This window comes from Passer montanus, unplaced genomic scaffold (assembly GCF_014805655.1).
Source record: "Passer montanus isolate IOZ18808 unplaced genomic scaffold, ASM1480565v1 scaffold1, whole genome shotgun sequence".
Classification (NCBI taxonomy): Eukaryota; Metazoa; Chordata; class Aves; order Passeriformes; family Passeridae; genus Passer; species Passer montanus.
The window spans coordinates 19,097,497-19,124,835 of NW_024356504.1; the positions used below are offsets into that span (position 1 = coordinate 19,097,497).

The 27,339-nt window shown below is 45.4% G+C and overlaps 2 protein-coding genes across 2 annotated transcripts in view; both read left to right on the forward strand.

Annotated features, from left to right (window-relative positions):
• Positions 1 to 21,003, forward strand: part of KALRN (kalirin RhoGEF kinase) — a 474,406-nt gene extending 453,403 nt beyond the window's left edge. The window contains exons 51-59 of the mRNA XM_039698296.1: positions 4,133 to 4,160; positions 4,607 to 4,778; positions 6,900 to 7,021; positions 8,122 to 8,253; positions 9,813 to 9,977; positions 10,845 to 10,923; positions 12,068 to 12,268; positions 13,154 to 13,292; positions 15,423 to 21,003. Coding sequence (XP_039554230.1) covers positions 4,133 to 4,160; positions 4,607 to 4,778; positions 6,900 to 7,021; positions 8,122 to 8,253; positions 9,813 to 9,977; positions 10,845 to 10,923; positions 12,068 to 12,268; positions 13,154 to 13,292; positions 15,423 to 15,968 — 1,584 coding nt within the window. The 3' untranslated portion in view covers positions 15,969 to 21,003. The remainder of the gene's footprint in view (positions 1 to 4,132; positions 4,161 to 4,606; positions 4,779 to 6,899; positions 7,022 to 8,121; positions 8,254 to 9,812; positions 9,978 to 10,844; positions 10,924 to 12,067; positions 12,269 to 13,153; positions 13,293 to 15,422) is intronic.
• A 464-nt stretch (positions 21,004 to 21,467) lies between these two features.
• On the forward strand, positions 21,468 to 26,963 carry UMPS (uridine monophosphate synthetase). Its single transcript, XM_039701532.1, has 6 exons — positions 21,468 to 21,635; positions 21,837 to 21,990; positions 23,264 to 23,932; positions 24,617 to 24,792; positions 25,305 to 25,419; positions 26,197 to 26,963. The coding sequence occupies exons 1-6, from the start codon at positions 21,486 to 21,488 to the stop codon at positions 26,376 to 26,378; spliced, it is 1,446 nt and encodes a 481-aa protein (XP_039557466.1). The 5' UTR covers positions 21,468 to 21,485; the 3' UTR covers positions 26,379 to 26,963.
• Positions 26,964 to 27,339: the final 376 nt, after the last annotated feature.

Sequence of the window (27,339 nt, forward strand, 5' to 3'; positions counted from 1 at the left end):
AATCATAATTTTTGGTTTTGAGTGAGGTAGCAAGGAACATGCTGCTCACTCTGCTACCAGTATGAGCAAATGTGTCAGTATTGTATTTTAACTCAGTGACCAAGAGGTGCCATGAAATGGTTCAGGAAATGCTCAGCTGCTTGTCTTGGAGTGAACATGCCCTCTGGTGTTTAGGTGAAGCACCGACCTTGTTACAGAGGGCTTGGTTTGCAAGACTAGGATTCTTATGCTTTGGGGGAAAAGGAATATTCTCACTCCTGGTTTTGATATGTTCCCTTATAATGGGATTGAAACCTGGCACTGGAAAAATCTGGGCATCTGCTGGGCCATTCTGTGCACGGGTGTGTCTGGGCTGGGTGTAATCTCTCCAAGGAAGTGGGGTAGGCATGGCAAGGCCCCCCCTGCACTGGAGAAACAAACCCTGGCCAAGGTGAGAACCCTCTCAGGCAGCCAAGCTGTGTTTGCAGAGCGTTTTGGGACTGCCACTGGCGTGGCAGGATGGCTTCTCCCTCCCCACCAGATAAAGCATGTGTGCACAAGTGAAAGATAAGATTGTGCTAAGAATTAGGGCAGTTAGAGTCACTTTGCAAATGGGCTTTGCAGCTACTGATGCAGATGCCTTTCTATCCTTATAACATAAGCTTAATAGACCAGGAAAAATACTGCAAAATACTGAGTTTCTGGAGAAGCACCCCTGCTACTTTTCTAAAGCTTGACTGTTAAGTTACACTTAATAGACCTAGATGTGAGTGACTTAGATCCCTGCAGGTACCCAAAGGCATTCAAGTATGTGCCTTATGTGCCTTTCTTGGTCTGAGCCCTGAAACAGCACAGGCTGGAAGAGGGAGAAGCAAGATCTATTTCTGGCTTTTTATTGAATAGCCCTGACCTGTCCTCCCATTCCTTTATCTCACCCCCCTCCTTCCAGCTGCCTGGCTTTGCCTGGTCAGTGTTAGACCTCACATTACTTGAGCAGAGGCCATTTCATGTTCTGCCTTTTGTTACCTTCCATAGGATTTCCATTTTCAGCAGTCACTGTATGGGAAACAAACTCTCCTGGCCACAGTGGGGAGAAATTTTAACTTGCTCTGGGCCATGCAACGGGTATTCCATCCAATTAAAAAAAAAATCTACCTCCTCTCAATTAAAATTATGTTTCAAGGAAAAAGTGCACATCTGTGTTTCTCACATGCAGTGCAGACTGAGTTTGATCCCCATAGGGTTTGTGTTTGCATGTCAGTGGACTGACCCTGAAGATGGAGTGAGAAGTTCTTGTGTTGGGTAGTTCCATCCCCATGAGTTTTTCCTCTCACAGCCAGACTGGCAGCCACCCTGGTGCAGGAGGTTTGTGCTGGGATTTCTTCAGTTTGCCCTTGTCAGCATGAGGCGCTGGGCCACCTTCCCCTGCTCACGGCCACTGTGGCCACAGGTGCTCAGCTGAGGGCTGGGCTGGGAGATCCTCATTCAAACTGCTGCAGAATGAGGGGGCAAGTGTGCCCATGAGGGGATCCAGCCCTGGCACCAGAGGAGGCTGTGAGGAGAAGCAGCACATGAGCTCCCATCCTCTGAGAGCAGCAAGGACACGCTCTGGAGCTCTCCTTCTCCATCCCCAAAGGGTGGAGGGATTACCCTTTGGAAGGGTGGAGAAGGGAGGGATTACAAACCTATCTGGAAAATGAAGCCCTTCTCCATCCCCAGGGATTACAAACCTATCTGGAAAATGAAGAAATTGTCTACAAAGGTCTTGCACTTAATCTAGAAGGACTCTGAGGAGGCTGCCCCCTCCTGCCATGCAGGCACAGCCCAGGAACCTGCAGGCAGAGGCAGCAGAACCCCAGGGCCTGGGAGCAGATGTGTGAACCACCAAACCACCCCTGGATGTAGATCTGGCTGTGAGCCTTTGCTTTCCCCTTTCTGCCCTTCTCACCTCATCATTTGATGTCCTCCTTCAAAGCAGAAGAAAACCCATTCCCTGATTAGGTGCTGTATTAAATCACTTAAATGTTCTCATGCAGACAGACTTTTATTTTTTATTTAAGCTTACAGCGGGCTACAGCTGTGCTGTGGCTGGGGGGTGTTGTTAGGTACCACTTGATTAATTAACAGATGAAGTTTTGGGGGAAAAAAAATGTAAATTTTACCCACAGACTCTTCCAATAGTATGTTGCAGAGATAATTTTCTTTCTGCTATTCCCATGGTGAGGCAATGAAAAAAAAAATTGGTAAGGCAATTATTATAAATTATTGTACCTTGGAAGTCACTAGAAATGTAGAATTATTTGTTTATAGGGATATCTATTGCATTCATCACTGTAGTTGCATCTTCTAATGAATCCTTTAGAGTAATAAAATTAATATAAAGTGTTAACTAGCGTTTCTTTCTCCTGATCTCTAATCCTACAGGGATGGAGATCAGTGAATAATAAGGGAATTTAGTGGATGCTGCAGGGAAGGAAGGGGAGAGCTTTGGAGAATGGATATTTCAGTTAAGCCAAACACCACAAAAATGAAGATGTATGTGCAAATGAGCTGATGCCTGGGGTTACTCAGCTGAAAAGTAGATGGTGTGTGTGAGTGAAAGTGGCAAGCAATGGTTATCCACAAAACAGCTTTTTCTTCCTTTGCTGTGTTGTGTGAGAGATACAACTTAATCACAAAGATCCATCTCTCTTTTGTTCACATGCACAGACAGGACAGAGGATGTTTTCCATCCATTGTGCCACAATTTCTTCCTGTGTCCAGGGGCTGTGTGTGGGTCCTGGAGCTGCTCCCCACCCCTGGGCTGTCAGATCCATGTGCTCGTGGCAGGGCCCAGCTGCACTCCTCAGAGGGACTTTGTGCTTTCCATGTTATGCCTGGTTCATTTGGGCTTTCTGGTGGTGCTAGGGGAAAGCAGACCCTGAGGTCTCAGTGCTGGTACCAGAGCTTTGCCTGGGGCTGCAAAGAAAGGCTGTGAAACCAAAATGAACCTGAACATGCCCAAATGCCTCCTTGAATGGCACCCTGAGCCATCGACCTTGGAAAACTATTTATAAAGCCAAAATGTAAATATAAATCTTGAAGATGTATCTACTTTATTTTGAAGGGTTATTGCTTCTGTTTTGTGGCCTGGTTTCTGAGCCTCTGCAAAAACCTCCTATCAGCTTTGGCAGGCCATGAATTAGGTCACTGCTTCATTGGCATCTTCCAAAATAGCTCTAAAATAAATAGCAACAGAAATATTTAAGGTGAGATAAACCACATTGGTGTTTATGATTGAACATGAAATGGCTGGAACATGAAATTATTAGATTGAATTTGAATACCAAGGCCTTATGAGATTATTAAAACAGTTAATAAGGCTAAAACCACTCTACTATTGTACACCACAATGTAGTTAGGATTGATTCTGTAAGAACCCAGTGGTGTTGTCTTTGCTTTTTCCACCTTTGCTTCCCAAGTTGTATTGACACATAGAGACCACAGAGTAACAATAGCTTTTCAAGTCTTTGCTAACTTGGTTAATTAACTAGCTAGATAAAATAACTCCTAGCTATCCAAACCTAGTTTCAAGCTGGAAAGTTTCCAGCAGTCCAATGAAATTAGTGAATTTTCACTCATGTTAATAGACCAAGAATTGTTGCAGGACTGATCCTCGATATTGGGCAAAATGAAGTATTTATGGTTAGTGCTTTACCTTTTTTCTCCTGAAGCTGAGCACAAGTTAAAAGACATTTCCTCAGACCTGGTTAGTGGCCAGAGTGCTGGTGACATGCCCCAGGTGTGTGGTGACTGCAGGTGCTGTGTGACACAGGTGTGGAGCCAGGCACAGGGGATGCACAAACCACCTCTGGGAAGAGTTAATGGCTTCATCATTATCACATAGGCAAAGAGGAAACACATCCACCTCCTCAGCCTTGGTGCTGTGCCTGTTACCTTTGATGTTTTTTCAGGGTTCAAGAAGCCATAGCTTTCATTTACTTTCCCACGTGTTACCACTAGAGCTCGCTGCACCTGCTGGTTGTTAGAAGGTGCTTGTTACCTCTGCAGCACTTCTGAGTTCTGCTCAGAGTCACCATGGTACCTTGTGAAAACAGATGCCTCTTTGTCACTGTCTAGGAAATAAATGCTTGTATCTCTTTGTATTTTTCAGATAATCAACCCCAATTTCATCCAAGAAGGTGAGTTAAGGACAGCTGTGCTGCAGTCGTGATTTACTCTGGTGCCACAGCATGCTCTGCACCTAGCAGCATTTGCAGCAAAGGCAGCTCTCTGCTGCTCAGTCCCCAGGCTAAGGAGGCTTCCTGCTGGCTGCTGGGCTCACATAGTCTGGGGCCACAGGCCAGGCTGAACCCCCCAAACCTGCCCTCTCAAAATCTCATCCACCTGCCAGAGCACAGGGCTGGGGGATGGACGCACCCCTCTACCTCCTTCTCTGAGCTGTAGACAGCTGGCTTTGACTGGAGGGCAGTTTCAAGGACATAATCCCAGGACTCCCACCTGATTGGAACCCAGATCCCATAGTTCATCCTGTAATGTATTCTCTAGCCTTGTATGACTCTTGACATCCTCACCTGAAGACTAAAAGAGGTGTGTGTGTGTGTGTGTCCCCATGGTTTTTTTACAGTGGCTCCAGAGTTTCTTGTGCCACTAGTGGACATCACCTGCCTGCTTGGGGACACAGTGATGCTGCAGTGCAAAGTCTGTGGGCGACCCAAACCAACTATAACCTGGAAAGGACCAGACCAAAACATTCTAGACAATGACAACAGCACGGCCACTTACACGGTGTCATCCTGGTAAGGTCCTGCCTGTGGATCCCAACATAGCTGGTTCTGATGGTCGTGTTACCCTCAAATATGGCACCAGCCTGGCTACAAGGCTCATTAGGGTGCAGTTAATTAAGTGTGGCATGGCATGTCAGCACATCAGTGTGGCAACCATTAGCTGGAAAGGGTCAGACTTTAGGGCTGGGGTAGCTGTATTTGTTTTTCAGGCTGATGTAAGGTATAGCCACAAAGGGCTGCTGGCAGACCTGGGCTTGCTCGCATTGACTTCCTGAGCCAGCTGCAAGCCAGCAGCCAGAATGTTGACAACCCATTAGTTTGGCTAGTGTTATCTCTGCTGGGGCTCCTCTGCTTGAGCTTGATGCCTTGATCTCATTTAGGAGTCCGGAAAAGCAAGCACTCACCCGCTTGCCATACCCCTATCACTGGGAATTTTCTCATATTATTGGCAGTGGTGGGGTTGCAGTTTTCCTGAGCCTTTCCTCAGCTGTTCCTAAAAAAGCCCAGATGTGCTCTGGGAAGGCTACATCTGGCTGTGCTTGGACAGAAAGATGCTTGTCATAATGTTCCTGGCTTGGCTAGCAGAGAGGAAAACTATCTTTACAACAAGCACTGGGAAGATTCAGAAAGATCTGGAGTTGAATTCAGGTCAGGTAACAGCCTGCTGCTGGATGCTCATCTGCAGCTTATATAAGAAATTTGGGGCAAACTGCAGTGGAAATCTCCAGGAGGCAATCTTTCATTTCAACTTTTCAGCACTTCTGGCACAAGCTGAAATGAATCCAGGGAGTACAAAGTCACTGAAAGTGAAAAAAGAACAGTAAGAGAGAAGGGATTTTACATGTTCAATAAAAAAACCCCTTACATCTGATCAAGAGCTTTGTTTGGAGACTATTGGCTTGTGCAGCTGCCCCAGAGCATCCAAAATTGTCTTTAGCTATTCCTCAGTAGATCTCCTAGTGTCTTATCTTCAGGCTCTGTCTGGACTTGGGATGGGGGGATATTTCCATACAGGGTTCTGGTTTTCATCACAGTCCTCTTCCTGTTGGCTCCCTGTGCACTATCAGCACTTGTATTGTCTTGTTACTCAAATAATCTCTCCAGTGAAGACACTGCCTGCCAAGCAGAGCCCCAGTGGATCAGTGGCTCTTACAAATCTTGCTGGCACGAGTGCATGGATTTCAGGGAGAGGGGATATTTCTGTCCTGTGTTAAACCAGCACAGTCAGACCAGCAAAAGCTGCAGAGTCCAGACAGTTATCCCAGCAACCACGTCCTTCTGCAGTACCCGACAGATTAAGCATTCAAAAACTAGCCTAGTTTTGCCATCAAGGGAACTTATTGTTGGCTCTAAGCTGGGTCTCCAGTACAGCTAAAACAGTTACACAAGCAAAATCTTTTAATTCAGGCCAGCTCCCTCAAATTGCATATTGGAGACTGAAGTGTGCAAACAGCAGTGACTATGAACAGACCTGCTGTAAATTCATGAGACTGCACAGAGCTGTTTATTTTCTCAGTGTGTCTCATGAAGTCGGTGCTGTGCTCTTTATCCCTGGCTGCTAAGAGATGTCCAGTCTTCCAACTGGGGCCCTGGCAGCAGCGTCAGATCAATGGCACATGCTCCAGGGGCCTGAAGCTCCTTGGAAATGTCATCCTGTGCTGTGTGACTGCTTCCTGCATCCATGGGAAGCCCAGTTTGTCTGGTGTGTGTTGGACTTCACTGCAGAGGCACAGCAGCTTACCATCTCCCATGACAGGAAAGATCTGCATGGGTAAATCTTTCCAGATATATGAAGTCTAAGCATCCAGCTCTGGACAGGCACAGGCAGTGTTTATCTCCTGGACTTCTTGCTGCTTGAGTGATCCTTCACATCTCTTCCTAGACCACAACAGACATGAGAATTTCCTTGATAGGCAATTTGGACCAAAGGTTTGCTCAAAGGTTTCGTTAACAGCCAGATCCTGACATATGAAGGGGTTGTACTTGGACATCAAATTGCCGGAGGGATATTCCTTCAAATGCGTTAACGGGACTTGTGTGCACGTCTGTTTACAATGAGGCAGGACAAGAACTATATAAAAAACATTAGCAAGTGAAGCAGTGTTTTATAACTTGGGCTTCCTGCATCCATAGTGACTCGGGAGAGCTCACCTTGAAGATCTGCAACCTGATGCCTCAGGACAGTGGCATCTACACCTGTGTGGCAACCAATGAACACGGAACCGCATCGACCTCTGCAACTATCAAAGTCCAAGGTAGCAGATCTGACCTTAACACACGGGATTTTTCCTCTCTGTGGTCCCTTGAGGACTGGGGGCACACAGGAATAGCCCATGCAGAGGCAGCCAGATGTGGAGCTGTGCCAGGTGAATTGAGATGTTAAAGATGTACAACCATTCCTCAGCCACAACTCCCACTGATGGCTGAAGGCTTTGCATACTCCTTGTGCTGATTAAGTCATCTGACCATAAACATCACATTTGGGAAATGAAAATGCACTGGCACAGGTTCAGCTCCTGCATCCTGCACCTAGTGCTGCTTCCCAGGAGCTCAGTAAGGTCAGCCAGGGGAAGCTCAGCTCCCTCAGGCAGCTGAGTCCCCGGGGGAATGATGCCTCAACTGACTGCAGGAAGCTCTGGGATTCAGAATCTGCCTGGAGCAGGAGGAACTGGGATTCAGTGGCAAATTTTCTGCCTTCCCTTTAGGGGACAAAGGAGGTGAGAGTAAGATTTAGCCTGGATAAAGCTGTTCTTCAGGGATTCAACTTGGAGACATGTCTCCAAGCCTGAATTCTCAGCACTGTAATTAGTGACCCATCTAATTGGAATGAATATGAAATGAAGAGTTGATGGGCATTGCCTCCAGCTCTGAGAAAGGATTTGCTAGCACTGGAGATGAGGTGCCAGCTGTGTTGAAGGGGATGGTTCAGAGATGAACGTCTAACTGGAGAGTTACATGCAGCAATGTCACGAGCATTTAAAAGTTGATTTATTTGGTCTCACAAACCGCCCTAGAGATCAAATTTCCCCAATTTATCCAAGCAAGTCAATGGCTGCACTAACTACTCCTGTGCTGAAGGGAGCCCTAAGCAAAGCACAGAAGATTACTGGTCGTTTGTCAATCTGCTCCCAAGCACACAAAACACCCTACACACAGAATAATTCTGAATGCCTTGCTTGTGTCATCTTTGGGCATTCAGTGGTAGCTGACTCCTCACCTGCTGCTTAGTTAAGCCCCTCTACAAGGTGCAGCTGTCCTGTAGTGACCTGGTGTACCTAATACACCAGATCTTCAGAATAAAGCACTAGCACTTATTGATGTGATGCTGGATTTGGTATTGTTTCCTCTTCCCCAGGTGTGCCAGCTGCCCCAAACCGCCCCATTGCTCAGGAGAGAAGCTGCACCTCTGTGATCCTGCGCTGGCTACCCCCAACCAGCACAGGCAATTGCACCATTTCAGGCTACACGGTGGAGTACAGAGAAGAAGGTAAGTGGTGTGAGCTGTGCTTGCTGGCTGTGAGACTTAGAACAAGGTAAGCTTCCTTTATGACAAAACAGGTCCCAAAATCATCCTTGTCACCACTGGCATGCCACTAATTGTAGCTTACAGATATCAAAGTCTAAGGCAGAAAGAAGCCCTTCTATCATCCAGTCCAGACTTTCATCTATTACAGATCTTTCTGTTTCCTCTGGTCACTTATGACAAGTAAAGTGTGCTAAGCTAAAACATATCCATCTTTTTATTATTTGCATTTTACCACCATCCTTTCTGGTAGGTGCTTCCCAGAAATGCAAAACCTATTAAATGCACTGTCTTCCCAATATGCACAGGCATATGCTCTTGAAAAGGGCATTTGAAAGTATTCATAACCCTTTTTTCATTCTTCCTGCAAAGGTGTGAGGGTCCCTGGGCAGTAAACCTTGCCTTAGGCACATGGCCTCTGTTTTTCCCCCTTCATCCTTCAAAAAATCCCACCCTATTTTAGTAAGTGTGCAAACCTAATCACTCCATCATACTAATGCCTTCTCCTAGTGAATATTTTATTTTGACCCTCACTGTGTCATCAGTGACTGGAATTTTTGTAAAAGAATAAAAGCTCCTTTATTAAGAACGATGACCAAAATAAACATTAAAAAAGCCCAGCAGTGTTTCCAGTATTCCTCCCACTTCAAAGGTAAAACTGACTCTTGTAAAACCAGCCATTACCTTGTGAAACCTGGAAATCAGAATCTGTCCACAGGACGCACAAAATAATTGGGTCATGTTAAATAATGTAGGGGTAAAATGCCCTGAACTCACTAAAAAAGATAAAATTCTTGAAGAAATCTCCATCTGTGACAGGGCTCTGTGTTCCAGGGGTCCTTTTCTGTTCTCTGATGCTCAACAGATTAGTATGTACTGGTCCTTTGGTTGCCACAGCATAGGCAGTGGCTGGGTTTGACAGGAGCAGAAACACATGACAGAGTCACACATTTCTTTGCTGCAGTTCTGCTCACCTGCAAGCTGACTGTGTTAAGCATCAGAAAGCTGATTCTTCTCCTGCAGCTGCAGCTTTCACTGAAGCCACCACGTCTTCATCTGCAAAAGCATTTGGATTGCACTGATGCCCTGTCTCAGCTTCATCTCCCTTGCCCGTGGTTTTGGGGTTTTTTGCAGTATTTCTGCTAGTGTTTCTTTCATAACAGAGCTGTCATCAAAACAGCCCTCCCCTTCTGTCTTATCACACTGCCCTGAGACATCACTCGTAGCTCACAGCCACTGACAAAGTGCTGGAGAGATCAGCTTGTCCCTGGGCTGAGCTTTTTCCATCATTATCCTGAGTCAACTGAGGGGCATTTCCTTCTTTTCTCATTTAGCCAGATGGGAAGGTGGCTGCAACACAAAATAGCTTCTTGTGATCCATTTCTGGTTTAACAATCTGCTGTAACACTGCCTCTTAAAAACCCTGTAGATTTTACCCTGCCAGGGTACTGCCTAGCTGGGCAGAGAAAGCCTCACACGGGGACGGCTTCCCTCAGCTCCCCTTCTCTCCCTCTGTCCAACAGGCTCACAGGTCTGGCAGCAGTCAGTAGCCTCCACTTTGGACACGTACCTGGTCATTGAGGACCTGTCCCCAGGCTGCCAGTACCAGTTCCGAGTGAGTGCCAGCAACCCCTGGGGGATCAGCTTGCCCAGCGAGCCCTCCGAGTTCGTGAGGCTCCCGGAGTACGGTGAGTGCGCGCTGCAGGGAGGGACTGACACACACGGGAACCCACCTCTGCTCTCTGTGCCTTGTTGCGATGGGTCCTCATAAAGTCAGGGATGCTGGACCAACTAGGGATGTAAGAAAAAGCCTGGGAGGTGCTCAGAGCATCTCTTGGCCCCAGAAAGGATTTTTGTGTCTTTACCTCCATCCAGGCTCAGAGCCTGCCTCTGCCACAGAGGCTGTTGCAGATTCTGAGCAGGTCCCTGCTTTCTATCCCAAAACTAGTTATTGTCTTTATCTCTGCCCAGCAGGCTCCATGTCCTGGCTGGTATCTGTCCTGCCTTTGCAGCAATGTTAGCAACAGCTGCAGCTTCTGCTGGGCAGCCCAGCTGGGGGCTGCAATTCCACTTGCTAAATATCCCTCTTTAGCAATGCAGCTGGAATGGGAATGCTGTGATGGAGACAATTCCCAAGCACTCAGTGCTGCAGGAATTTGGGGCACAGCTCACTCTCAGGTGCTGTGAGCAGAGCCCACTTTTCCCCATGTTTTAGCAGCCCTGGTGTGCAGCTAGGTCTGTGACTGGCTTGGACAGCTGGTGCTGGATGGGGCGAGAGCTCACACAATATAGCTCTACCCCCTGTCTCTGTGGCCCTTTTCAGCCCAAAACTGCAAGGACAGTTTTGTATCCCCCTCTTCCATACCTTCCCTTGGGGAGCTCTGCCTTTAGTGGTCCAACTCACTGGACCTGTGCCTGAGCAGTATGAAACTGGATTCCTAATGGTAATGTTTCCTGTCTCAATAATAAAGTCTCACATAGTTTTCAAATATGCTGTTCATAGTCCACAGCAAACTGTCTTTATGCCTTCTTGACTGTTCTTTGTTCTCTCAAAGACTCTGCTGCCGATGGTGCCACTATTTCATGGAAGGAAAACTTTGACCTTGCCTATGCAGAGCTGCATGAGATTGGGAGGTAATATTAACCCTGCTTATCTCTGCAATAAAACACTCAAACAATGGCTTGAAGCTTTTTCCTTGGTGGGGAGTTTTGGTTATGTTTGTAATTATCTTGAAAACTGCTGCTCCTTTCAAAGAGCATTGCATACCAGATACTGATGAAAATACTGACTAAATTCAGTTTTTCAAGATAAGTTCTGATTTGAGAATTGCAGATTGGCAAACTGGTGAGCAATTAGGCAGGCAGATCTCTGGCAGATGGTATCTTTGTCATCTCTGATTTGAGGTCCTGTTTTGAAGTCATGACGATTTACTGGCTCTGGATAAGCTTAATCTCAAAGACTGAGTTTGCCAAAACACTTGAGCATGTGACTGACTTATCTTTGCTGATTGGGAGGGTGAGTTGAACAGAGCCTAAATAGGAGCTGCACATTTTGTCAGCCCTTCATGCTCTCCACAAATAACAGATAAGGGGCATGCAAATAATTCAGATTAATGCAATTATTTCTTCAGTTCAGATGTCAGAGACAATTCTGGGGCTGAAAGGACAGGAGTCCCTCTGCTTCTGTAGAAAACTGGGAAGTATTACTAAGAGCTCAAGTTCAGCACATGGTTTCACTGGGTAGATTTACTTTCAGGAATGGCACTATCATCTCTAGAAGTTTCCTAAATGTTTTCCTGATAGCTTTTCTCTTAATTTCTTACTGCGTATCTGGAAAAAAACGAGACAAAATGGTAGGTCAGTGATTATTTAACATGGGTTTTCTTTTAGTTGTTTGAGAAGGTTTGGTGTCTTCAATAAAGCAGCTGGAGAAAGTAGACCCACAGCTACAATAAAAGGAGATAGAACCTGTAAAAGTGGCAGCAAATTGAACCCAGGGGAGGTTGTTAGAGGATATCAGTATGGCTGCACAAAGCAAAGTGACACTGTTTGCTCTCAGTGTTTTCTAATCCCCAAAGAATCTCTACACCCAGGGTAAGAGATGGAGGGCCTTTGTTGGAAAAGGTTATGAACAACTTGTTAAATCTGATGCCTTGTGAAATATTAATGTGATGAATCAAAAAAAAACCCTTTGAAAAACACTCTGTTATTGTGCTAAAAACTAGGCATGATTTATTCATGAAGCCACCTCATTATTTTGTTTTCTTTATAATTTCAGGGGTCGATTCTCCATAGTAAAGAAATGTGTCCACAAAGCCACCCGGAAAGATGTTGCTGTAAAATTCATCAGTAAAAAAATGAAAAAGAAAGAGCAGGCAGCACATGAAGCAGCTTTGTTACAACACTTACAGCATCCTCAGTACATCACGATCCATGATACTTACGAGTCTCCTACTTCTTACATCCTAGTTTTGGAACTGTAAGTATGCAGAGCTTGGATTCAAGTGTCTGGATAGGAATCACAGCCCTATTAAAGCCAAGAATAAAGATCACCCTGAGTCCAGCAGGGACAAGATTTTATGGATTGAGATGTCAAATGAAATAGCCATTTTCTGCAGTTTCCACTGTCTTTTCTTTACAGGAAGTAAGATTAAGAGGGACAAATAAAACTGCTTTCTACTTGGGTAAAGCTTGGATAATTTGTGCCACTGAAAAGCATCAGACCTACTTGGGCAGTTTTGTCCACTTTTTACATTTGAGTAGAAGTGTTTCAGCTCGATCAAAGCCTTCATCATTCTAATGCTTTTTGGTGAAAAGACCTGAAACAGCCATGCTTGTTCCATAAGAAGAAACAGCAACCAAACTCCAAAATGCTTTGCTACGGTATATCCAACGAAGTATATTTGGACTATTTCATTGTTTGGTTGTACAGATAAATAAACTAGGTGGAAAACTTTTATTGGGTTAGTTTTCCCACAGAAAATACTACCAGCTGAAAATGTCAATTATTTTTTTTCAGCAATTATGTAACCAGCTCTATAAATAGATGGATCCAAATAATTAAGAAGTTCTGTTTCCAAAGGGATCATCTCTGTCTATGGAATCTATCCTTAAGCAAATGAGTTTACTCTAAGACTGTTGCTAAATTTGTCAAAGTCTAGAGATAACAATTAAGGATTAATCATTCTACTACTTCCATGGCCTGCAGTATCTTGAGATATCATTAAATACTCGTCAGATCTTGCATTTTATTTTCCTCCCTTTTTTAGGTCACAAAGTTTATGTTGCAATTTTGTTTTCAGATATTAAGTGTTCCTAGAGATGCCATGTGATGTTTCATGCCCAGGGTTTGGTTTGTTTGTAGGATGGATGACGGTCGTCTCTTAGATTACCTGATGAACCACGATGAGCTTATGGAGGAAAAGGTGGCCTTCTATATAAGAGACACTATGGAAGCCTTGCAGTACCTCCACAACTGCAGAGTGGCTCACTTGGACATAAAGGTAGGAACAAATGAGAATGATGCTGTTATTCTGTGCCCTGGAACACAGAGTTCCCAGCTGTACAGACAGGGAGGAGGTGCAGCCTGTACCCCATGGAGGTGATCACTGAATGGACAAGCTGCTGATCAGAGAAAGGAGTTACTGACCTGCAGCAGCAGGTCTCTGCCTTCAGACAAGAAATACACCTTATCCCTTGATTCCCTGGTTTGATCCCAAGGGCTTTCTGGATTTAATGATCCAGAACGGGAAGGAGGATGTTGGAGAGACAAGAGTGAGATGTCACTAGCACCTGTCTGAAGGGAAACTATGAATAATTCTATGGAGTGTGGTTTGGGCTCACACTGTGCCAGCTCAGCCACCAACCTTCCAGAGCAGAGCTGGCTTCTGCCAGGCTGGCAGGGGCAAAGGAAAAGGAAAGCAGCATTCTACATTATGCTGGATAGCCTGAGAGGGAAACTGGGTGGGAAATACACCCAGGGAAGGGTTCAGAGGAAGAACAAAGGACAAGCTGCTCTGTGGACAAGAAATTGGGGTATTCTCTAACGTCACACTCAGACTAGTACAGCTTGTACCTGCTTTTGTGAGCACACATGGCTCACAGGAGGCACTGTACTATCCTGGATTTGGCATTGTACTCCTGTCCTCCCCGGCATCCCAGTTACCTTGGATGACAGAGAATTAGCCACTGAAGTTGTGGTAAGTGTTTCAAGTTTTGTGATCTGCAACATTGATTCTGGTTGCCCGGGATATCAGACAATCTATAACACTTTGTAGACCTAAATGACAATTAAAAATGGGGAATGAGGGATGAATTTAGCTTTCTTATATAGTGGACAATCCAGCTTCAAGGAGATTTATTCTCATCTCTCCAAGCCCCAGGCATGTCAGATAAAATGATACTTTCATTCTTCTTCTGCCTCTACCCCTCAAAAAAAATTCCATTTGTACAGGAGCTTATATGAGAATTACACACAAAAGGCTACATCATCCTCGTTTCTTTCTGTGCAACTGTTTGTATTTTTTGCTCTATTTATATGACCTGTCAAAAAGTAGGTATTACTTGGAGGTAAGAAACTGCAATGAATTCTCTGTTTCATCATAAACAAAGAAACAAGGTGGAAAGCTAATTTTCTGTGACCTATCTGCAGTTCCCCTGAATGAGAGATGCTAAATAAAGCACCTTCTGTTGCTAAGTGGGAAGCAGGAGATGCACTGGTAGTGACAGCTGACCTGTCCATGGGTTGTGTTGTCCCAGGATCCTGCTCAAGGATGTGTTAATTTTGTCAATAGAGACAGCACAAGAGAAGAGCAAGTGGAGAGACTGAAACAGCCAAGTAGTCAACTTTGCTTTATATATATAGATAGATGAGAGAGAGAAAAAAAGAACTAGAAGGGTGCAAGAAGTAAATTCAGAAATCATCTCAGGGCAAACAAAGGAAGGATAATCCATGTTAAGTCCCTAGAAGAGTGTGTATAGGCAATGCTCAGTATTTCTCACTGAGAGAGAGAACCTTAAATACTGAGAGCTCCTAAAACAGAGAGAAAACCAATTGGGATTAAATGTAATTTTACTGTCTTGGAAAGCATGACTGTGTCCTGCTGTATGTAGGGGGGCACTGGCAGTTCCATGTCAATTGACAGCAACAGTAATGGCAAACACCAGTCCCTCCCAGGATAGTGGGTGCAAAATTGAACATTTACTTCATCGGGAACATTTCTGCTGCAAATTATGCACACTAACTTAGCCAGCTGTCATCTGAACAAATAAATATGGAATCTAAATAAACTGATCAGATATATATTATGTCTTATTAAAATTTAAAAATCCATCAGTGTTCTTAATCTGTAGAGATTTGTTTGGGAATATAAACTGTAAGTATTTGGGAGAAAGTGCAAAATCCCAGTGTTGCCCTAGTGCAAAGGAGGATCTTGTCATTGCAACTGCAGCATTGATCTGAATTTAGAGCAAACCCAGCTGAGCTGGGTCCTTATTATTCACTCTCCTGATCTCTCCCTTGCACATGTGATTAAATGCAAGTTTTGATTAGCTATTAAGCCTACATGAATCCTACATATTTTATTTGCCAAAATATAGTTATGATTAAGTTTATTTCATTGTCTTTTCAACAGCCAGAAAATCTGCTCATTGATTTGAGAATCCCAGTGCCTCGTGTCAAGATCATTGATTTGGAAGATGCAGTCCAGATCACAGGTCATTACCATGTCCACCACCTCCTTGGAAACCCGGAGTTTGCAGCCCCTGAAGTTATCCAAGGCCTTCCAGTCTCCCTGAGCACGGATATCTGGAGCATTGGGGTCCTCACCTACGTCATGTTAAGTGGTGTCTCTCCATTCCTGGATGAAAGCAAAGAGGAGACTTGTATCAACGTGTGTAGAGTGGATTTCAGCTTCCCACACGAGTACTTCTCCGATGTGAGCCACGCCGCCAGGGATTTCATCAACGTTATGCTCCAGGAAGACTTCAGGAGAAGGCCGACAGCAGCCACTTGTTTACAGCATCCGTGGCTGCAACCGCACAATGGCAGCTATTCCAAGATCCCACTGGATACCTCCCGCTTGGCGTCCTTCATCGAGCGCCGCAGGCACCAGTACGATGTGCACCCGGTCCCCAGCGTCAAGAGCTTCCTGCTGAGCAGGATGAACCCGGGCACGTAGTGTCCCATCCACGGGATCCCACCCTGCTGCTCCTGAGCCGTGTGCCGGGAGCGCCGCCGGGAGCACGCGGATCCGCCTGTACATATCCCATGTTCGGTTTGCATTTCACCAACTGCAGGGTGGGAATCACTGCAGACATGGCAATGGGACCAAGGCAAAGAGGGTGACAGCAACGGGGACATGCTCCCTCTCTCGGGGCACATGGTACTGCCACGTCCACTGCCAAACAAGGACTGCAGGAAGCAAACTGGGAATGACAGCCAAACTTGCAGTTGCCTTAATCTTTGTGAGGCAGCCTTATAAGAAATCTCCTTGAACTTGCTGAACTGAATTCAAAATGTACAGAAGACTAGAAGTAGAATAATAGGGGGGGAAGTGAGACCAGCTGACCTTAGCACGTACTGCAGAACTGGACTGGTCAGTTTTTGCTGAAATCATTGCAAGCCTGCTCCAGGTTATCAGTCATATTTCTCATGCCCCATATGCCCAGGTCTGCCATGATTTCAGTGGGGACTTTGCCTGCATAGGACATGCAAGATCAGGCTCCAGTCACTGCTGGATCAGCTCCCATGGTGGTGTGGCTCAGGAACACTCGTGTTGCGTGGTAGTGCTCAGACCAAAATCCTCCATTAAGGCCCTGCTTGGGCTTTCTGCTGTGTTAAGTCAACGTGCAGCACCTTTCAGAGCTACGATTAAGGCAATGAATTCACTGGAGCATACAGCTGGTTCTGACTAAGCACAATGGGACTATGGTGGGTTTTTTAAAAGCATTTTATACACATTGTACAGAAATCTTTTGCAAAACCTGTGCATTGAGAAAAGGCAGAGTCCAATTTTTGCAGTATCTGTAAACTAGATGATGATGGTGATGAAGACAATTTTTTCTATCACAGGTTTTCAGTATACATATATTGTATCATAGATATAAATATATATAAATATAAAGGATCCTGTTCCATTTCTAGCTTCAGAATGGCCCAAAGTCCATCTAAGCCTTTCAGAGTGCAGTAGGAGTGGTGAGTTCATTCTTGTGCTTACAGCTTGAAAATCGTTTTCAGTGTTTAAAGCATGTCATTTGTTTCATTTCCAAACTTGTAAATATCTCTCAGCCACCATCAGCACCTCATAACCAAAGCATTCATGAGGATATTTTTATGTCCAAAGCCTAATTTGTAATAAAAAATAATATTCACAATTAAAACATTTCTCTCTTGCAAGCCAAGTTGCAACATCATCATATTGATGTTACAGTGACAGAGCCAGCCTTAAGTGTAACCAACATAGGGAGTCTGCAGTGACAAATCAGCAGTTTGTAGGTTGGCCAAATCTTCCTTTCCAGAAATGGGACTGGAAGGGAAAACCATCTGGGACTTCCCCATCCTACTGCCACACCACAAAGCTCTACAGCCTTGTAGGGTTACAGTCAAAGAGATTTTTTTTCCCCTGGCATGTGGAGACTTTGTCTCGGTGCTGAGTACCATTTGTGTGTCTGTAATGGGAGATGGCAGTTGTTACCAAAGGTTTTCCTAAGGAAAAGGGCTTGATCCGACCACGTGTGCTCATACAGACTCTCTGGTAAGGGAGAGAGTCAAATCTCATTTACCATCTGAGTAACTGCACTGTGAGCCTGCAGGAGCAAGCGCTGTCTCTGCCAGTGGGTGGTGGAGATACCCTGCAAGTACTGTTAAATTCTCAGGGCTCTGATAGCCCTTTTTTGATCCACCTCCAAGCTCCCCTTCACAGCAGGGAGGAGACCTGGCCCTTCTCTTTGTGCTTGCTCTATCACTACACCAGAGTGGTCAGTATTTTGTTAGCGGAGAAGAGGCACAGCAAAAACCCTCAGCGCTCAGGACTGAGTGTGTGCAACAAAGAACAGCCCTTGAAATGGGGAAGCCACAGGCAGAGGGTGAGCCCAGGGGCCTCAGCAGAGCCAGAAGCAGTTCTGTGAGAGATCTGATACAGGGAGGGAGTGTGGAAAGGTTTGAAAGAGACAAGTGTTCACAGAAGGTTAAGCTTTTTGAAAATCATCTAGAACCTGTCTCAGTTCCTGTGTAGAGCAGCAGCTGATTTTCTAAGCAATCCAGCAGCACCTCCTAGATAAAGACCAGACTCTCAGAGCAACAGTGCAAAGTATGCAATTTCTTAGCAACTGAATACAGACAGCAGTCAAGGGGGTCTCTAATTACCACCAGCCTCAGGTACTTTCTCACTACAGGACTGTCTGTAATTCTTCCTATTTGTCAAAGCTGGCTCTTTGTGCTCTGATTGTGCTGCCCTTAAAAAAATGTTTGTGGAAGTGTGGTCTGTAAAACCCACAGCTTTAATTAGGCCCATGGGTACAGTTTGAGCCACAAGCTTTCTGCTTGGCATTAATACAAACAAATTCTCGTGTATCACATGAAATTTGGAGTTATTTAGCATTTTGTTTTTCTAGATCCTGCATTCATATGTCAAAGTACAACAGCAGACCCTTTGAATGCACAGGGGGGAAAAGCCAGACTGTTTAAGGTAATATTTAAGCCTCTCATTGCTATCAAATAATAGAAAAGAAAACCCAAAAGGCTGAAAGAGAGATGATATATGATTAGGTATTGGTGCTCAAATTCAAAAAAGACTCCTTGTTGAGAGAGCTGGAGGTCCTGAATTCTGAAGACGTTGAATGTTGTGGGGTCACTTTCTTTTGTGGTTTTGCTTTTTCCATATTCATGTTAGAACACCTCTTCCTGGACACCATTCTTCTTACAGCCCATTCAGGAATACTTGAACCAGTTAAAACTTCCATAAAACATTTGTAATTACCAATCGTTCTTGCTTTTGCCTGAATAATACCGAGTTGACATGCAATATTGCCATTTGATAAATGCAGAGGAAGTATCCTGACTTCACTCTTTCAAAGTGTTTTTCAGCCATCCTGTGGTGCCTCTGCAGATACAACAGGTCCTGTAACTCTGTTGAAAACCATAACTCCATTTTAAAGAGATTACAGAAGCTGAGTAAGTAGGCCTGGAGTGCATCTGCTGAGTAAGAAGCACCACAGCCAACCCCCTGTGTAGCATTCTCCAGTGACTGGATTTTTTGGTGCAGGAAATATTGTCTGTAACAAACACAGTTTCTCAGTGAAGTTCCCCAGAGAATATCTGACCCCAAGGGGAAGATTTCCACCTGCAGCTGTGTACCACTCAGGGTATTCCCAAGATGGCTTGAAAATGTGGTGGTAGCTGCACCCTTTAGCTCCTCCAGCAGCTTCCAGCCATCCAGGATGGACAGGAATCCTCAAACAGTGCACCACAAGCTGTGTGTGGAGTGGCACTGTGCACACAGCCACTGCCATCAGACATCTCCACAGTGCTCTTACTCTGCTCTGACTTCAAAATGTGGCTCACAGTGTCCCCAGGTGCTGGCTGACAGCAGGGCAGCAGCGAAGGTGCTGGTGACCCAGAGCCCAGACGCAGGGACATGGGGGGCTCCTTTTTTAAGATGGATTCATTTAATGAATGTGCAATGAGAAATTAACTCACCTCTCTCTCTGCTCCACTTGGAGCAGCCAGGCCAGGGCAGGAATTCTGCTGGCCAGTGTAAACTGCCAGCCCCCATCAGGTGTTGCTGCCCTGGGGGATGCCCCATGTACCCCCAGGCTGCCAAGCCCCCTGTGCATGGCACTGTTGGGGTGACACAGCCAGTGCAGGCTGGTAGACTTCAGTATTTAAAGCAGTCCAGGCTTTAAAATTTATAATATATCTCTCTTTTCTCAGTGATACCAACAATTCATTTAGTCTTCCTGCCCTTTCTTTTTAAAAGACTACGGATTGGGTTTTTCCAGTAACATGTATCTTTTTACTCCTAAGTTAATGCTGAGACAAAGTCTGTGCCCTCAGCTGACCCTGAGGCTGTGGCTTCAGTGGAGTTCATCAGCATTTCTGACAATGCTATTGGGCCTGTGCTGCAAATACTGTGCATAAAGGCTGAATGCAGAACCACACATTATAACCTGACTATATATAACCCTATTTTAATACCCTTGCAATGAGGGGACTGTGTCAAGTAAGCTAAGGTAATATAAATTTCAGAGACAGATGTAAAGGCTTCTCTGTGCACATAAAGCTCTAGCAGAAAATTTACATGCACAGGGGCTCACCACCTTTGTTTGTTCTTGTTTCTTTCACAGCAGAGGTGGATTCTCCTCTAACACAGGGCTTGGGTTTATTTTTGAGCTCATTCACTCATGTCCCATCAGAAAATGGTGCTTTCCCAAGGAAACAAAATCAAATCCCATTTTACTAGGCTGACTGCACACTGCCATCAAGTGATGTACTCTCGTTCTGGGATCTGTATAGTGCTGAGTGTTTCCATAGCGTCAGGATGCTGAATGTTTGCTGTAACTGTAGTCTTTATTATGGAGCTAGTGAAAAACCAACATCTCTACTCAAGCCATATTTCACCTTCATGTCCAACTTCTGATGCTGGTGCTTTTACTTCTCTTTCTACCAAACTGTTCAACACTGCTCTGCCACTGAGGTCAATTTGCTGATAACTTTTGGAAAGCAAATGCAATAGCAAGTGCAAAAAAAAAAAAATCAATCTCAGACTTATTCACCGAGATAAGAGCAAACAGTTGGAACGTATTGATGCTTTTCAATTCTAGCAACAATCCACTGAAGGAGGAAAAAAGAAACAGTATTGCTAACAGCTCAGCATTTTCAAGGTGCAAAGTAATTCCACAGCCTTAATTATTTCAGTGTATTGCTGGTCTGCCTTAAATGTATCTTCAGTTTTATTGCGGATTTCATTTGTATGCACACAATGTTGGTTTGTAAAGGCAGGTTTGTAAATATTTCCTTTGTAAGTCTGATCACTCATGTGTACTGTTGTGAGGTGACTACTTGCTGTCCCATGTTGTTGTTACTATACTGCAGTATATATGATCATCTACAGATGTAGCTTCGACCTGTACATCTCCTGTCCTTGCATTCCCATAAATAGAGTATACTAAAGACTCCGTTTCTGGGCTTTTTTTGATTAAATAAAATTATTCCAAGAAGACTGGGTCAGTCTTATTTCACACATGTGGCATCTTTCTGAGTGAGGCCTTGGAGACTCAGGGCTGGCTGAGGGCTTTGTTCAGCTCATCTTTTCCGGGGGGACCTCTCAGGGGCCCAGCCCGCGGGACTGTCATCCACCGAGCCTTTTGGGAATCACCGGGGAGCCGGGGCGGCGAGAAACCCTCGGGGCACACCAAACCCTCTGCCCCGGCGGCTTCTGCTTCCCGGGGAATGGGGTGACGAGAGAACGGGGAAAAGCGCAGGGCAGAGCGGGCCTCAGGGAGCAGCGCCGGCATGGCGCAGTGGCCGCCGCCTCGGGGATGGGAAGCGGGACGGAGCACACGGATCCCGGGATGGCGCAGCCGGGTTCGCGGCACAGGGAGGGGATGCGGGGCGGCCACACCGCCCCCGTGTCCGCACGGTGTCCCCGCCCCGCGCTCCTCCCGCTCCGCATCATCTCGGCGCGCCGGGCCCGGCGATGGCGGCGGGGCCTGCGGGGGCCGCGGCGGCGGCGCTGAGCGGGGCGGGCGCGCTGCGCTTCGGGCACTTCGTGCTGAAGAGCGGCCGCTCGTCCCCCGTGTACATCGACCTGCGCGGCCTCGTGTCCCACCCGCGCCTCCTCCGGCAGGTGCGGCGCGGGGAGCCCCGCGTGTGTCCCGGCCCGGGGCGGGTCCCTCACGGCCCTGGGGCGGCAGCGCTGCCGCGGCTCCCCGGGCCGGGCTCCGCAGGGTCGGGTCGGGTCGGGTCCTGTCAGGCAGAGGGGTTTTCATTGATTTATTCACGGTCGCTCCAGCCTGGCTCTTACAAAGCGTTTGGTTTCCCTTTCCAGGTTGCAGGGCTTCTTTTCCAGGCAGCCCAAGATGCGGGGGTGCGGTTCGACTGCGTGTGCGGCGTTCCGTACACGGCGCTGCCGCTGGCCACCATCATCTGCTCGGAAAATCAGGTTCCGATGCTCATACGGAGGAAGGAGGGGAAAGACTACGGTAAAGCCTTCGAATCAAGAGTTTGCAATTTACCTTGTTTGGGGAATGACTTTATGTACTTTGTGGTTCTTTTGTAAGGCACAGCATCTCCCTTCCAGTTTAATTGCAATTTAAGAAGCAGGACCTTTTCCCCCTAAGCAAACCTCCCACAGCATTCCAGCCTGATCAGCCTCTCCCAGCTGGTTGCTGTTTAGCCTGCAGCTTTAGTCCTGCTGTAGGAGATTTGGAGACTCTTGAAGGGTGTTTTCTGTTTCTTTGGTTTTGTTTGTGAGAGTTTGGTTCTTTTCCTTAGTAATGTCTCTCTTTTTTTTTGTCGTTTTGTTTCCTTGTTGCTCTTGCTATGGTTCTGGGTTAGTGGCCTCATCCAGAAACAAGGATTTATAACTCAGATTCTCCAGCGTGCTGAGACCAGAGCCACATTTCGCTCTCAAGTAGAGCTTTTTGCGTATTGACACCAAAAGGAGCCTTTCTAGTCTCTTCTTCATTTATCTCTCAAACCCTTTTTTCTTTCATTATCCTGTGGTCCTGTAATCAGTGAGCCAGGTGAGCAGCAGTCCCTCCCTACTCAATGAACCATGTATGTGGGAGAGCAGACTGAAGCATTAACCTGCCATACAGCCATAGGATTTCTACTTATCCTCTTCCAACAGTGTGTAATTAGAAAGTACACTTGTCAAAACTAAAAGCTGCTCCTGTGTCAGGCAGTGGGACAGCCATGGAAACATTTGCTGTTCCTTCTTGTGACAGCGATTAACTGCTCCTGGGAAAGCCAGGCATCCCTTTGTCGTTGCCTCCCAGGAGGCTTTTCAGGGATGTGTGCCTGTTGTTAGTTAGGACAAAGGCACTTGAGGCTTTACGCCTTCTAATTGTTCTAACAGGCTTATTAAGCACACAGTGCTGCCTGCAGAACAAGGGACATGCTGAAGAGTGCCAGTAACTTGGCTGCCTTAAAGATGTTTTAAATAACAAGAGAATCATTTTGTAAGACTGAGCTTTCAAATCATGACAATACTAAACTTCTGAAGTAATCTTATTCAAACATTTGAATTGGTGCTGTTAGCAGTGTGTCAGTTTTGTTGTGGAATATAACTTCTGGAAACATAAAGATTATTTTATCAGCTTGGAGAAGTAACAGTCTTTATGAACTGAATTACAGATCAGTGAGTGAGCTGTGATAAGTGGTATCATCTAGTAAAGTTTTGATTCTGTTAAAGTTTTCTTGGGTTGTCCAACCTTCCTTAATTTGGTGGAGTGTTTGCTCTTTATTTTTCAGGTACCAAGCGGATGGTAGAAGGCACCATTAATCCAGGAGAGACATGCCTGATCATTGAGGACGTGGTGACAAGTGGATCCAGTGTGCTGGAAACTGCAGAAGCTCTGCAGAAAGAGGGATTAAAAGTCACAGATGCCATAGTGCTGTTGGACAGGGAGCAGGGTGGGAAGGCCAGGCTAGAGGAGCGTGGAATTCGCCTGCACTCTGTGTGCACCTTGTCTGGGGTGCTGGAGATTCTCCAGCAGCGGGGAGAAGTGGCTGCTGAGATGGTGGAAAAGGTGAAGAAGTTCATTGAGGGAAATGTGTTTGAGGCAGTGGCTCAGAATGGTGCTGCTCCTGTGAAGAGACTCTGCAAGGAGCTGAGCTTCAGCGCTCGTGCCCAGCTGCCAGGGCTGCATCCTACTGCAGCCAGGCTTCTCATGCTCATGGAAAAGAAGCAAACAAACTTGTGCCTTTCTGCTGATGTCACCAGCCCCAAGGAGCTGCTGCAACTAGCTGCCACCCTGGGCCCCAGCATCTGCATCCTGAAGACTCATATAGACATCCTGAATGATTTCACCCAAGAGGTAGTAAAGGAGCTGAGAACGCTCACAGATCAACACGAATTCTTGATTTTTGAAGACAGGAAATTTGCAGATATTGGAAACACAGTCAAACACCAGTATGAAGGTGATTATTATCAAGCTGGATTTACTATAACTTTGCCACTGGTGTGTGTAACTGCAGTACTGGCACAGGTTGCCAGGAGAGAGCATGGAATCTCCAGCCTTGGGAAATACTCAAGGGGATAAGACCCTGAGCAATCTGACCTAGCATTGAAGTTAACCCTGCTGAGAGGGCATGACCTCCTGAGGTCCCTTCCAACCTCAACTTTTTTTATGAATCTGTGGTTGTGCTCAGTAAGTACTTCTGAGTTGTGTGCCATGAGAAACTGCTGCCTGCTGTTATTGTAGTGCTCGTGTGCCCAGCATGGCTTTCTTTTGATACTCCATCTGCAGCTGTAGAACTGCTGTTCTCTTTCCCTGATCCTTATGTCCCATATGATCTGTGTGCTGTCTGGGAACCCAGATAAGCATCTGTGGACAGCAGATTTCTGGGCTACCATAAAAGTCTCAGTAAATATTAAAGGTGAGACACTAACAAGTGTTTGTGAAAAGTAAACTGGAAGATTACGTTTTGTGGTTAGGCAGCTGTCAGAGCTGTCTGATGAGACTGAGCTTGTAACAGTCAAGCTTCAGCAGTAAAACTGTCTTTTAAATATGTGAGTGATAAGGTGTGCAGCTGTTTCTGTCCAACTTGTGCTTCCTGTTTAGCACATTTCTGACAGTTCCTTGCCTCTTTGTGTCTTCTCAGGTGGCGTGTTCAGAATCGCGTCCTGGGCGGACATCGTCAATGCCCACGTGGTTCCAGGCTCTGGGGTTGTGAAAGGCCTGAAGGAAGTGGGTCTTCCTCTCCAGCGTGGCTGTCTCCTGGTTGCAGAGATGAGTTCCCAGGGGTCCCTTGCAACGGGTGAATACACAAAAGCTGCAGTAAGTGGGCAGTCTTGTGTCGGGATAAAAGCTTGTCAAGTGTGGCAGGAGGTTTTATCTGTTTCTAATATTTGCACTTCCAAAAGTCCCTCCATCTCTATTACAGGTGTTTGTTTTTTCCTTGGAGACTCAGGCATATGACTGTGTGGTGTTCAAAGGTTGCAGCTGTAGGCCAGTGATGAGAGATGGTCAGAGTGGTCAGAGTTCACACTTGGAACTCTAGTGCATGTTGCGTTTTCTATTAGCATCCTCTCCTTATTTTTTTTGTTTCTTTCTTTAAGCAGTGCATTTCTAATTAGTTTAAATCCATTTGCAGTATTATTTATAACATAAAAAGAAACACAACATTCACTTTTCTGCCAGAGAGGAGTGACTTTACATTGGGAAAGCAAGAGGTGTTTCATACCCCCACCTCACACAGCTTGAAGTGTCAGAGGGTGGATGAGAAACAGATTGCTAGGCCAGCTGAGTTTTAAGTATATCATTTGTAATTGTTCACTGATCTTTTTCAGGTGCAGATGGCTGAAGAAAACTCAGATTTTGTTTTTGGATTCATATGTGGATCTAGAGTTAGTAATAAACCAGAATTTCTTCACTTAACCCCAGGAGTGCAGCTGCAAACTGGAGGTAACTTTTTCTGAAATATTTTTAGTCTGTTTGTAAGTACAGAAGTGATCTAGTCTCCAGTGAAAAAGTGGCTTCTGAAGAGGGTTTGGATGCTGATTCTCAGCTGGGAGGAGTCTGTTTCCCAGAGGGCTGTCTCCCATATTTCTGGATATGCTGATTCCTTTCTTGGGAGCTCTGGAAGGCAGTGAGCAGGTTATACAGCATTTTTTCCTGTTTTGAGGTCTGTGTGTACCATCAAGCACATTCCTGAGCACATGTAAAATGTCTTCAGATAGGTGTTAGATGTAAAACTATACAGTAGTAGTAAAAAAACATAATAAATAGAGAAGTCCAGCTGAAACACTTGGTATTGATATAGATGCAGTATCAGTGAATGGAAAGTCTTTGTGCTGACTTAAGAGGTTATCTTTCTAGCAGATAGGGGAGATATGTTTCTCTACAATACTTAATTTTTATGAGACCTAAACTGAAATCATAAGCTTTTACATTAATGTTTGGGGGTTTTGCTTGCTTTAAGCAGGCTGAGGCTTATTTTGTGGTGCTTCTTTGAGTAACTGTTCCATCTATACTGATTGGTAAACCATGAAAAAGGAGGGTGAAGGCTGTCAAATTTGATCTGTGTTTTTTGGATGGCCGAAAAACATGCAATTTCTGTTTGTGGGTTGTTAGGATGAGAGCTGGGGACAGGGGAACCTGTTTTGTGTTCCAGCTCCTCCCTGAAGGTTTTTAGTAGATAAAATTTTGTACAAACAAAAATAAATGGTGTCTGCATTTCAGGGGATAACCTTGGACAGAAGTACCTAAGCCCCAGGGAAGTTATTGGTGAAAAAGGCTCAGATATCATTATTGTGGGACGTGGCATCCTGGCAGCTTCAGACCGTCTGCAAGAAGCAGAGAAGTACAGGAAGGCAGCGTGGGAGAGCTACCTGAGCAGGCTTGGTGCTGCTGCAGAAGACTGAAAACCACACACTGTCCCAGCCAGTGAGCAAAGCTGATGGAGCTGCAGCCCTCATGAGGGGTCCAATTAAATACATGGACACTTCAGCCTGTAGAAAACTGCCCTTTTGGAGAAAAATGTGTCACAGAGTTGTTTTAATTGTACACACAGGGGTCAAATTGTACTTGCCATTGTTCTTTTTTGATATTTGAATGTAAGAACCCAGAACGTCATGCCCAAGTTTTAGCCTTAGTGGGTTTCTTGTTTGAAAAACATTGCACAAAACACTCCAAGGGTATTTTTTTGGCTGTTGTTGCCTTCATCTCTTTTCCCCACCCTCAAATTCTCTCTGGCTGTGGAAATGGTATTTAGTTACATCCTTAACAAACTTCACCTGCACACTGGATGTGCTGCCCCACCTTCATGGGTTTATTCAGCTCTCCTGTTGCCAAAGGAGCAAGTGCAGGTTTTAATGCCACACTGTGAATTTGAATTATGTGGTGTTTAATAAATACTTTTTTGCTACCATTTTCCTTTTTCACTGGCTCTATATGTCTTTGTTCTGTAGCAGAAGTCTAATAAAAAGTCATCCTGGTATGTCTGTGACTGCAGGAACTGCTCATGATTCTGTTTACAGAATTTGTCAGAGCAGTTGGTTGTGTGCCTAATTACAGTGGACTTGTTGATTTCTCTAATATGAAATAAAAATGTACTTCATTAGACTTCTTGTGACAAGAGCTGGCAGGCTTTACTTTCCACTGTACATGGTAAATAAGGAGAAATAGAAATATCTTGCATGATTGGTTTTGATTATAAAGTATGGAATAACCTTAAGTGTATCTAGCATGTATGTGGTGTTAATAGCAACGAAAACTTTATTGAGCAAGAAGTCAAAAACCAGTGGTGATGCAGTTCTGGACTGTTGCTGTTCCAGAGCACACAGAAAGCTGGGTCCTTTTGTTAATACACTTATGTCTAGACTA

Excerpts from the sequence above, each read along its gene's own strand:
- UMPS (XM_039701532.1), top strand. The coding sequence starts at position 21,486 with ATGGCGGCGGGGCCTGCGGGGGCCGCGGCGGCGGCGCTGAGCGGGGCG. Across the intron at positions 24,793-25,304 it reads GTGAATACACAAAAGCTGCA|GTGCAGATGGCTGAAGAAAA; the intron begins GTAAGTGGGCAG and ends GATCTTTTTCAG. Across the intron at positions 25,420-26,196 it reads AGTGCAGCTGCAAACTGGAG|GGGATAACCTTGGACAGAAG; the intron begins GTAACTTTTTCT and ends TCTGCATTTCAG.